General features: G+C 42.2%; 1 protein-coding gene across 5 annotated transcripts in view; it reads right to left on the bottom strand.

Moving 5' to 3' along the window:
• Positions 1-12,185, bottom strand: part of UBE4B (ubiquitination factor E4B) — a 70,147-nt gene that overhangs the window by 32,965 nt on the left and 24,997 nt on the right. The window contains exons 5-9 of one of the 5 annotated variants that reach the window (XM_025211245.1): positions 7,659-7,803; positions 7,059-7,287; positions 6,171-6,578; positions 5,131-5,244; positions 464-605 (exon numbers count right to left, since the gene is read on the bottom strand). In XM_025211245.1, the coding sequence (XP_025067030.1) occupies positions 464-605; positions 5,131-5,244; positions 6,171-6,578; positions 7,059-7,287; positions 7,659-7,803 (1,038 nt within the window). The remainder of the gene's footprint in view (positions 1-463; positions 606-5,130; positions 5,245-6,170; positions 6,579-7,058; positions 7,288-7,658; positions 7,804-12,185) is intronic. The other 4 variants (XM_025211251.1, XM_006016153.2, XM_025211256.1 and 1 more) reach the window with 4 other exon arrangements.

Raw genomic sequence — 12,185 nt, 5'->3', positions numbered from 1 at the left:
AGCGGGGGCCAGGAGGCAGCAGCTTTTGGTAGCCTCCTGGCTGCAGCCAGCCCAGGTTCTGGGTAGCTGCTGATAGCCCTGGAATCCAGGCTGCTTGCAGCAGGCCTTCCATCTTCCCAGCCACCTGCTGGGAGCAGCCTGGGCTCCTGACTGGCAGCAGCTACCCAGAGCCAGGGCCAGCTGCAGCCAGGAGGCTGAAAACAGCTGCTGCCTCCCTGCCCTGGCCCTGGCCCCAACATGTGCCGAGGTGCCACACTCGGCATGCATGCTGGGGGTTGTTGACCCCTGACGTAAGGGAACAGAGATTAAATCTCAGTGATCTACTTGCAAGACTAAGTTTCATTAAACCTTTCTAGGTTTTCCTCTGTTATGGACCATCTTTCCCATCTGAATACAGCTAAATGAAGAAAACCATTTGAGCTCAAACTGATGCTTAAATATCTCTTTACTCTTTTCAAAGTACCTTTGGTGCTTTTCTCTCCTCTATTCCAACTCTGTCAAAACACTCAATGAGGTAGTTCAGCATCTCTGTCTCCTTGCAAGTTTCAATGGTGAAATGGTCACTGCAGGAATCAGAAACACTTGTGCTGCCAGAGCCTCCCACACTTTAAGAAAAGAAAAAAAAAAGCAAAATGTAGAGCCTTGCTCTTGCAAGTATATGCCCCCAACTCTGACAGACTACTTTCCTAAGGCAAAACCCCCAGACCAACATATCAAACTCATGCAAGCATGGTGACTGTGTCAATGTTTACGTTAATTTATAGATCTGTGCAGGGGTCAGTAAAGTACCATCCAAGTCTTGATTTTGGGCAGCATTTTAACATACATACTAGGCAACTGTGCATGAATCTCTTCTATTTTCTTGTGTAACAAGCAGCCAAAAGCAATTCCAAAAAGGCAACCAGGAATCGATAATCTTATATTAAATGGATCAGGTACTTGGGAGATGGTAAAAGGCGTGCAAAGATAATGGGGCTTTATCAAAAGTGATTCACACAAGGGAGACCAAAGAAGTGCTTTGTCATGATATTGAAGCATGCATCGATCTTGGAAAGTGATGCTTCAAGCTAGTTCTACCCCACTCCAGCACGCTTCCACAGCTTCTAGAACCAATATCAATGAAAAAGGCAAAGAAACTCTACATAATTGCTTCCTATCTTCTTATATAGCATCCAGTTCTGTGGAGGATACCAGGATCAGTAAGCTGGAAAACCTGTAGCGAGGTAGAACCAACCTGGAAAGAAGTGGCCGGGAGAACAAAAACAGAAAAGGGTCTCCAGGAAAAGGGATACAGCAGCACAGAAAATAGAAGGGGGGTCTAAACAAGCAGCCTCTCTTTGCATATTAATCCATCTCTATTTTTTTTTACCTCAACACTGCCAAAATAATATAATAGTTTGTTTTAACTAAATATAGCTCCTGTCAAGGAAACCTGGATTCTATCTTCGGTCCTGGCATGTCTCACTCCCATCTCTGTTGTGTTTAGTGGCTCACCCTCTTTAAATGTACTTATTAGAGCATCTGTGGGAGATGGGATAATAATGTCCCTATTTTTAGAGATGGGAAAGTGGGGCACAGACAGTAATGCCTAAGTGCACAAAGGTATGTGGGCACCTAGATCCATTATATTAAATGGTGCAAAAATCCTTTCTGGATCTGGGCCTACATGACTGGCCCAACAGTACATAGGAAGTCCTGTGGCAAAGCACACAAGGTTTCTGGGGTCTCAGGGCAGCAGCCCAACTGCTGGACTAGATTGCTCTTCCTCTGGAAGGTGCCAGAGTCCATCTGTGTTTTTCAGAAGTAGTCCAAGTCTGAAAACAATATCTGAATTCCTTGTGAAATTAACAGGTACAAATCAGGTGTGTATGCACAAGCTCTTTTCTCATATGAAAAAGAAAAAATAACCCAGAAGTTGTATAAGGATTTATGTCTTACTGGCATACAACAGATGAAGCAGAGTCCCCCCATAAATGCACACTGGCATCAGATCATGTAATTACCTACGATGTCTGAACCACCAGCAATGATTCGTATAAGAAAAAGCATAGTTAGTATCACACAATCAGCACTAACCAACCCTTTTCCTCTACGAAGCATTCCTGACAGCATCCTCATGCTGGAAAAATGTGGCTGCTAGCTGAAATTAAAATTTGCACTTTCAGTGTGTACTTGTTAGAAATGGTTTTGTAACCTCAAGGCCCACACACCATCTCCATTTTTAAATCTTCAATCTCCTGTTTTCATCCCAAGTAAACTTCTGGTACTATGTTTACCAAGCTGACCCTTCTAGGAGCCAGCACAATTTTCCTGTCTTAGCTTTGACTGCGCACACTCCAAAATGCCTCTTTAGAGGTCATCTGTACCCTCAACTCAGCTTGGCAGTGCTCAGCAAATGCTCAGCAAATCCTACTGCTGTAGTACTATGTTACAGAGAATTTTCTGAGAAAACACATGCTTGGTAGCACCAAGCAGAAGAAGCCATGAGATTTTCTCCTTCAGACACCATGTTCAGCTGGATGCATGAGAACTGTATTTATTCTTTCACGCTGTCTGGCAGGACTGTAATTCCCATCACTTGGAGTAGGGTTTTGTGTGTGTGTGTGTGTGTGTGGGGGGGGGGGGGGGGGAGAAGGAAGGTTGATTGTTTGGGGTTTTTTAAAGCTACATTCCCTTTATACTTCCCCTTACTTCTCCTATAGCAGCTCATTGTAAGCTTCTTCTGTTTAATAAATCAGATGGTTCTAAATGCAATCCATGTTTTGATATCTTTTCCCTTCTCTTTAGTATAAAGGCTATACCACTTAAGTGCATTCTATAGAAAAATAATCAAGACATTCAAATGCAAATTTAAAGATAATTTTAATTAATATTTCTTGTTTGCCAACTTAAGGCAATCAACCATGCACCAATTTGGCCTGAGGTGGTACTGAGCAGTATTTCAACACAGAATAAAATAATACAGCCATATTTTTTTCTTGCATATGCTCTTTCCTGTCCTTTGGATTATTCGTCTCCAGCCCAAAGGTTATCCCTTTTACTTGTACAAGGTTTTTTTCTTTATTAAAGGTTAGTCTTCCCAAAGGCAGTTACTCTAAAAGAGACTTCATTTCAGCAACGGCTGAAATTACCCCCGAGCACAGCTGTCGATGTTTATTATATACACAAAGTACTATGGTAACTTTCAAAGTGCAATTTGTGGTGTAAATACAAAATCATCATGTTCATAATGACGTTCCAAGGCAGTCGATAGGATGTCAAGAAATAATGCATGAGCAAAGGCACCTGAAACGTGGCAATCCCACCAGTTCTTATACTGCATGAATCACGGCATCCAATTCTTGATTTAAAATTTGCAACAGAACAGGAATTAAGTTGGAAATGAAGCCAAAAGGCTACAAATGTAATCCACAAATCCCTGAACACAAAATGCAAGCTTAGAGCTGCAAGTACTTCTCGTGAAATCATTCAGTGTGAACTGGAAGATGGAAGTTTAATAAGCCTGTTTCTCTAAATACTTGTTGGAAGTGTCTCAAATTGACAGCTTATAACTTTAACAAAGTTGTTATATTCCAACATTAATATGTAAAACAAAGACCATAAGAGCCAGAGAGAAACCTATTAGGTCCTTCTACTATATTCTCCAAGCCCAGTGCACGACTGGGTAATCCCCAAAAGGAAATGTTCTAATTATTCTGTGGCTTCTATTGTTTTGTAAAACCTAACTCACTTCCTATAGGAAGAGATTTCAAAAAGGAGTTAGAAATTGCTTTAATTGGATTAAAATAAATAAATAAATAAATCAAGCCTTTTTAGAATGTGATCTCATCATTTTAAAATTAGATTGGAACAGATCTACTAATAAGCACAGTGAAAGGATCACAACAACCAGATTGTTGATTGCTAGTAAGGGTCATCACCTATAGCTATACCAAAGGCTAGCTATTATCAACGAAGTGACCAAGTATCAGTAACAAGCCTTCAATATGCTAGCAAGATTATAGAGCTACTGCTTTCCAAATGGTTTTCCGCCTCCAAAGCACATGTTTTTCCATTCCCCTTTTACTCTGCTTGGATAGATATTAGACAAAAGAAAAGGGCCAAACACATTTATTGAGGGTTCAAATGCCTAGGGGTAAACCTAAAGAACTTATATTTTAGGCAGGACACAGGAAGAATGGAACAGTGGCCAGAGCAGGAAGATGACGACTTAGGAGTGGCCAACATTTATGCAGGGCAATTGTTTATTTTTCCACTTTGGACGCTACATTGAGGCAAACACATTGGGCAATTGTGATAAGCCTTCAGCCACGTACAGATCTTCAAACCACATGTATGAAATCAGAAGATTCTGTCCCTCATGGTCATCTTGTCTGGCCAACTCAACACAAAGCCAGTTCTACTGCACGGCTAATGGATTAGTCACTAAATACAGCTACTCAAAATCCATTCTTATTTTGTACTGGTGTATTTTCATGCCATGCAAACCAAAGGGACTTTGTGACAGGATGCCCAAGTCTCTGACTCAGCATAAGCTATTTTCTCTGTCCTAGAATGTCCCATATCCATTCATTTGTACCGCCCATCTTCTCCAGGGGTACTAATTGCCATTTGTGCACTTGACTTCCAGGTCCACTTGCTCAGGAAATAGGAGGCATATCTAACTCCCACTGGTATAATTTGCCATAGATCCATTCACTTCAATGAATCTACACTACTTTACATCAGCTGAAATTATGGCTGGAAAACAGGTCCATCCTCCCAGACACCCTCTACCCTCATTTTCTAGAGTTCGGTAGGAATTCTGAAAAGTATAATATCTGAGGAACAAAACTGCTTGTATCCACACATCCAGTAATGAGTTCCATTTTCTGACCATGTGGTCATTAAAACTGAAGGGCAATAATGACTAATATTTCTTTTATTCCGAGTCACCTTTTCAAAAAGAGCTGGCTAACTAAGACTCATCATTACTCATATTTATACTCCATCTTCCATTAAGAGCTGTCTAGGTCATCTCCTCCCTGTCCTTATTTCCAAAGTTTCCTGAAGAATGCTTATGACTTCCCGGACTGTTAGTTCTGAAGCACCCAGACATGCAGTTTACATTCTATTCCATTCCTCCAATACCTGGACCCAAACTGGACACAAGAAAAATCATCATCTTCATTTTCTTCATCACTACTGTCCTCAGATACATCAGAAACGCCAAGGAAGAGGAGTGAGAAAGGGTTGTCGTACATACTACCGCAACAAAAGCAAAAAGGCCATCAGAGAACAGAGATTTTTAAAGAGGAAAAGACAACAACAAAAACACAAAATAAAAATGCCACAAAGTCTCCTGCTAAGTTTGCTGTCCCAGACTTTCTTCTTAAATGGGCAAACAATGGTTAGCACAATCCACAATGTTAGAAAAACCAAGACTGCGCTCACATGCTCCATGACATGGCTGGCCACAAGTTATTCACATAACAAATGATTAAATATTCACTCATAACTTAAGCTAGCCAAGTGTCTACAGATTCTGTACAAGTTAAAGCATAAACAGAAGTCCTTGGATCTCACTGAAAAATAAAGAATAATAAACCTCTGAGCTGCTCAGTTTTAACACGAGAGCAGCAAGTCAGCTCATTGGTTTCTCCCTCCCACCGAGGGGGGAAGGACCCTGGAAGCAGCTAGCAAAGACAGTCCAGGAGTGCCTGGCCTGGCTGACAAAGGCAGGACAATCTGTCATTTAAATCCATACACCAGAGTTGAATCTGACACAGCCCAGCTAGCACAAGCCTTCGACAAACTGATTGAAGATCCACAGAGAAAATTGGTTTCAAAGCAGATACGGGTTTGATAAACTATTCAGCCCGAGTGACTGAACTGCAATTTAAACTGAAGGGAGATCATTAGCCTGAAGTGGGAGGTAAAAGGAAGTGAAAAATGTACAACAACACTGCTGCCTTTCAATCAATTATGTTCCATATCGAATGCTGGCAGAAACAGGTTTAGCCATTTGGCAGCCAGGACTTGTTAGCAAGTCAACATATTAGCTCAAAAACAAACATAAACATCAACTACTAGTTAGTAGGGTAAGCTGTAAGCTCAGTACAAACACAACTTCTTCCAAATTATGCCACACCCTGCACTGCACACGTAACACACTTGTGCTTGTAAAATACCTAGAAGAAGTCCTGTTTAGTAAAGAACGCCTGCTCATGGTACTTGGCGAAGGAGGAAACACAGGTGGGCCCATAGTTGCAGGCCTCTGTCTGGATGAGCTGACTGGTATGGCTTGAGGGCTGGTAGCTATGGCTGGAGGACTTGGTGAGCTAGATGGGATGGAGATACTCAAGCAGCGTGGGATGGGAGAAGCTGATATGCCTGCAGAATGGGCAACAGTGTATGGGCGGTACCTCGGAGATGAGGGCTGGACTCCAGAAGGACTTGCTGCTGTGAGGTGAGGGCTGACAGAAATGGAAGGTACAGATGTAGTGGCAACTGAACTGGCTGGTAGGGTAGGAGATGAACCAGACATTGGCACATGGCTTGAGAAATTGATATTAGAAGCTGGACTAGTCCCATAGAGACTAAATCAGTTAAGGAAGAAAGAAGGGGGAAAAAAAGAAGCAATTTAGGATGCACAGAAAGAGAGAAAGACGTAAATGAGCAATAGCAAAAATCCTGCTGCAAACTGCTTGGTTAAACTATACATATCCATAACAGCATCTTTTGTGCTTTTACCTACTAATATTCACCTCTGGTTATTAAGGATAAGTAATACCGATTTCATTGCTGGAATTATAAAATGTAACAGTTATAGGCCAATTCCTCAATGGGCTGACACTGGGGACACTGGTCATATGATTTCAATAACCTCAATTTCCACCTGCTGAGGATGGGCGCTAAATTACACAGTGTATATACAACTGTGGCAGCATAATCCAAAAGGGGAGGGAAAGAACAGGTTGGTGCAGCAGAATGAAGCATTTTTCACTTAAAGGTTGCTAGGGCATTTCTAAACTCCCCCATCCCCATATAAATCAATATTCAAGTGCAACCTAAGTTACCTGGATAAGGAACCGGAACCAAAGGAACCCACACTACAGAACATAGGGCTAGTTCCTGGGTTGGATCCAGCGTTTAGAATCAGGTTTCTATCAGGTGACCGGGCAGCTGCTGCAATTGGCTGTGACGTAGCCGTCAGGCTGGCAAATGGGTTTTCATCTCTTGACTGAGTGGACATCATCAGAACTTCCATTAAAATCTGACCAATCAAGTCCTTAAAATCTGAGTACACTGTGAAAAGGATAGCAAGAGAGTTAGAAGAGCATTCTTCACCTTCACACACAAGGTATTTCACATGTCACCTAACCAGTAAGTTTTCTTCTGTTTTCACAAGTTTGGTACTCTTGTTCCCAATAGCAATAGACCACGTTCCTTCATCATACCCCAAAATAATACGTTGGCTGCATTATATAAAAGAGTACAGCAAACTACAGCAAAGGCTGAAGCTAGACAGCTTTGGCAACGCCTCAGCACCACCATTATCACTGTGGATGAATAAAAGGCTAGAGCTGAAGCAGCTAGGCAACAAGCCAACCACACATCTTTACAATTAAACAACTTTCTCTCATGTCCTAACCAGCACAAGCAGCTGATGCTCCTACCTTCTTTTGGGTTCTGCTTAAATTGCACAGAGAGCGAAGTAAGGAAAATTACATCTCTGTCTCGATCCTTCCAGGAAACTCTAAAAATCTTAGAGACCAGTTGTAACGCCTGCTCCTCCGATACCTCAGATCCTGACGGAGGCTCCTTGTTGAGAGAAGAGGGATGTTTTTGCATTAATATTTGGGTTATAAGTCACAGTCTCGTGAGCACCATACCACAGCTTAAATTGGCTTTGGTAGCCATTAGGAACAAAAACCCAATCCTTATCTAGCAGTTCTTTATGGGAAACATTCTGCAAGATTGCTTGCATACTTGAAAACTGCAGCAATGCCCTGGTAACAGATTCTAGGTGGTTATTAACAGGAGAAACACAATTGTCAGAATTTATTTTAAAAAAAAAAGAACTGTACTAAGAAGTCAAATAAAATGAATACACACACCAATCTGGTGCTAAGCACCTTCTGAGAAAACAGCATACCTAGAAGAGAATTTTTAAACCTGGTTATCAATTAAATGTCTACTCATATTATAAGGAGTTCTACAGGGATTTTAAATTTACTTTATGTCCACATAGAGCAGAAGGAACTTTCTTGCCCTAAATTTCTTCTTAAAAAAAACCCAAAAAGGACAACAAGGGTTTAATGCCCCTAAAAGAATTCCTCTTTTCCCTCCCAATCTATATCTCCTAAAAACAGGCCAACAAGAATAATTGTGTCTGCACAGCAATTAGAAACAAATTTAGTTTGGAACATTAAATATAGAGAAATGCATATTCATGGCCCAATCCAACCCACCCTGAAGCTGATGGACACATTTGTATCCATTTAAGCATGTGTGAAATCCAGCTCACAACAAATGGCAGCATCTTTCATAGAATTTAAACTTTCAGGAAGCATTTCCCAAACTCTAGGGTGCACATCTGATGGTGGTGGCACAAAAGGTTTGTGTGCAAAGTGGGAAAGAGCGATGCCCCTCTGCTTTAGCCTCTGCTTCCCTTGCTACAGATTGCTGCCAGGGAAGGGAGCCAGCCACAAATGGCAGCAGAAGAGAACAGCTGAAGAATTACGGGGGTGTGGGAATGCAATATTCCCCGACTACTACAATGGGGCATGAACTCACAAGGATGCCTAAGCGGATGCTCTGCTGTAACTCAAATCACATTTTTCACACACTGATACCCCAAAACAACCCGAGAACCTCCAAGCACTGGATGAGAGCTCAGTGTAAGTAGTTCCACAGCTACAAAGCACTTTGCCAGAGAACAGAAAAAACAAGAGTAATACATAACTGAGAAAATGGGTCCTAAGTGTAAACTTCTAGTCCTAATGCTGGGAAAGAAGTGCCTACTGAAAACTGTTATTTATTTCATCATGCTTTTTTCAGTCAGCTTCATGACACTACCTCTCTGTATAAAGTGGAATGGACAGAAAAAAGTTCTCAAGAGTCTGTCTCAGTCCCCTCTCCCTTCATTAAATGGGATCAAACCAACTATATTAAAGGCCAAGGCAAAACAAGCCCCTCTGGAGTTACTCCCCTAAAGCTGTCATCACCATACATAATTCCTAACACAAGGATGAATGGAAAGGTTTAGAAACCAGAAACCAAATATGGGGGTATCAGTGGAAGATTAAGATCATCTTCATCTCCACCATGGGTAGGCTGTCTATTTAAAAGCATTTCCAGAACACACACACACACACAAAATCATTTCCCTTTGCCCTCCGAATCACACTTCATAAGGCTAAGACTAATTAAAAAGAAGAAAGTCAGTGAAGAACACTGAAAACATCTGCTGTGTAAAATTCAGTAATATTTTATTTTTTCTTCCTTTCATTTCCAACTAGATAACTCTATACTTTGAGTCCAAGAATGTGAGCACCCCAGTTCCCACTTGTCCTTTATTGGGATGGACTGGTGTCTTTCCCTGCATGAAAACAAGGATGTTTTAATGCAGCTAGCAACCTAAAACACCATAATACATCTAAACCACTTGGTTCTGGAATAACTTGTATCCTGCCTACTCCAGCACTTGATGATAAAGGTGATGACTGCCTTATTCCTATGCACGTTGCCCCTCACCTACGGTTCCTACCTGCAGCTGTCTCCCTGCACAGCCTAGGCTGCCACCCCGGGTGGGTTGGGTGGACCCTCATGCGGACAGCGGGGCTGGGCACATTTGGAGCCCCAGAACACACCACTGCCTCAGTGACAGCAGGCCCCATGCAGCCAAGCTCCTGCAGCCACCAGGGAGAAGCCACTTTTGCAAAGGGACCTGGTGCCCGGCAGAGCGGACTATCCCTCGCAGGATGTCTTATCCCGCCCATGCGCAGCCCAACATCTGCGCAGCAGCCCTGGTGCTCAGGACCCCCCCCTGCAGCATCACCATGGCAGCGGCAGTAGCAGCAGGAGCCAGTAATGGTCCCTTTGTTGCCAAGCTCAGCGCCTTGTGATAACTTCCAAGCCCCCCCTCCACCTCCTACTGCTTGCTGGGATCTGTAGTTTGCCACAGGTTTGGGGCGGCCGTGGGGCATAGGGACCGGGGTATGCTCGCCAAGGTGCTCCAGGCGCACAGATGTAATTAAATCGGTTACAATGACCAAAAAAAGCCGATAGCCAATAATGTCATTTCTCCTTTTATTGGTGCTGATCCAATAGTCAACCAATATAACTGGTGCACCCCTAATTCTCACTTTTCTATAGGTTAATTTCCAATACACATTAGCAGTATATGACATCAAGTGCAAGGGCCAGATCACAATATGACCAAAAAAAGCCAATATCATTTCAAGCCACAGAAGTTAAGACAGGGAAAAGGTCTATCAGGTCCCGGAGACCATTTTCTTGCAAGGATAAGGCATGCTTTTTAGGCAGAGAACATACCTGATATTCAACAGACACTTTTTAAAGATAGTGTGATAATATAACTTCTGAAGAAGCTACTCTCTAACAGGAGACTTGAAAGGCAGGTGTAGAAAGCAAGCAGCAGCTCAAACATAAAAAAGGCACAAATGAATGCTCACAGGGTAACCCTCAGATCTAGCAGAGATTTCCTCAGTCTCCCCACTGCCCCAAAACACAGGCAGTTAGCTATTAACTAACATTTCTCATTTTTTCATCCTTCTTCTACAGCAATCAAGTAAACCAGAACCCAGGACAGGACAGTGCACTCTGAAGTACATTAAACTTATATTAGTGTATATTAGTGTTTCATAAAAGAATGTACACAAAAAGACTTTAGTACTGACATCAAAATATGAAAAGAATTTCAAAATAACATTAACACAGTTTTCCACACAAAGGACAGGGCTGGATGTTCCCTGCTAATAAATAGACTCTCCAACGTATCTATTCAAAGTTACCCGAAAGACAAAGGAAATGAGCCAAGTTTGCAAAACTTCTTCCTACTCTCTGCTGCCTCCCCCTTCATTCAACACTGCTCTCAGCTCCCAACTACCCATTCTACAGCAGCATGATGCAGGCAACTGCTCACAAAAAACCCCCAAAAACCAGCAACTCTGCAACAGGATTAATTCTATGTGGCAAGAAGCCACATTTTTACCCACTGAACTTATTACACAAAAGTGCAGGCATAAACAAAGGCTGAGTGAGCACTACAAGAGTAGTGAGGAGAATCCCTCTCCTCCCTAGATTCACACTGACATCCCATTTCCCAAGTCTCTATTTAGAATGGAACAAAGTCAAAAAGGAGGAACCAGGCTGCAGACTGAAGCAGGGCTTTGTATCTACTTTTCCCCCCTCTATTTTATTATTTCAGGTCCCATTTCTTGCCTAAGTGATGGGATAGATTGCTATTTATTTATTGCTGAAGAAAGAAGAATGATGACGATGCAGCTAAGAAAATCTGTATTATTTTGACAAAGGACATGGAAAAGTCTTCCAAACAGAATCAGTTATTTCCTTGAACAAGTATCTGCTTAGGTCTAATTCATATTTGAAAGAACCAGGTTTGGGAGCTGAAGACTACATTGTGGTGAGGTACTGCACCCAACCCCCTCACTCCCCTTCCAACACACACTTCCGGAGGATATTTCCAAAACTCAGCAGCTGGACAGCCAGAGCTTTTGTGCAGAAGCCTATTTCATACACTATCTGTTTTCTGCGTACCATCGCCCCATATCTGAAGAGTTCCATATCTGAAACACTTTTTAAACAGGGAATTTGGGGAGGGGGGGTATTGATCTGCTGGAGCAGAACAAGAAATAATTCACACCACTTTTTCTGCCCATCCGAATATTGTCACTTAGCCACTTTCCTCCATGACCTACTGAAGGGCAATTCCTATCAGGGAAATTTCTTCAATACTGCTATAACCCTTTGGAGATCCAACAGAAACCAAGCCATCCAAACAGAAAAATTAAAAAGAGCACACCAGCATTGTGAGTGTCTATGTCTATGTATGGCTGTACTTGCCTGACTGATACAAATGAGAGGCACAGAATTAAATCTGAGCTAATGACTTTGTAAAACAAATGTAACACTGTATGAAACAGAAGCACACATTGTAG

This window comes from Alligator sinensis, unplaced genomic scaffold (genome assembly GCF_000455745.1).
Source record: "Alligator sinensis unplaced genomic scaffold, ASM45574v1 scaffold366_1, whole genome shotgun sequence".
Taxonomy (NCBI): Eukaryota; Metazoa; Chordata; order Crocodylia; family Alligatoridae; genus Alligator; species Alligator sinensis.
The sequence above is the reverse complement of the archived record's forward strand: the minus strand, read 5'-3'. Positions and strand labels throughout refer to the sequence as shown.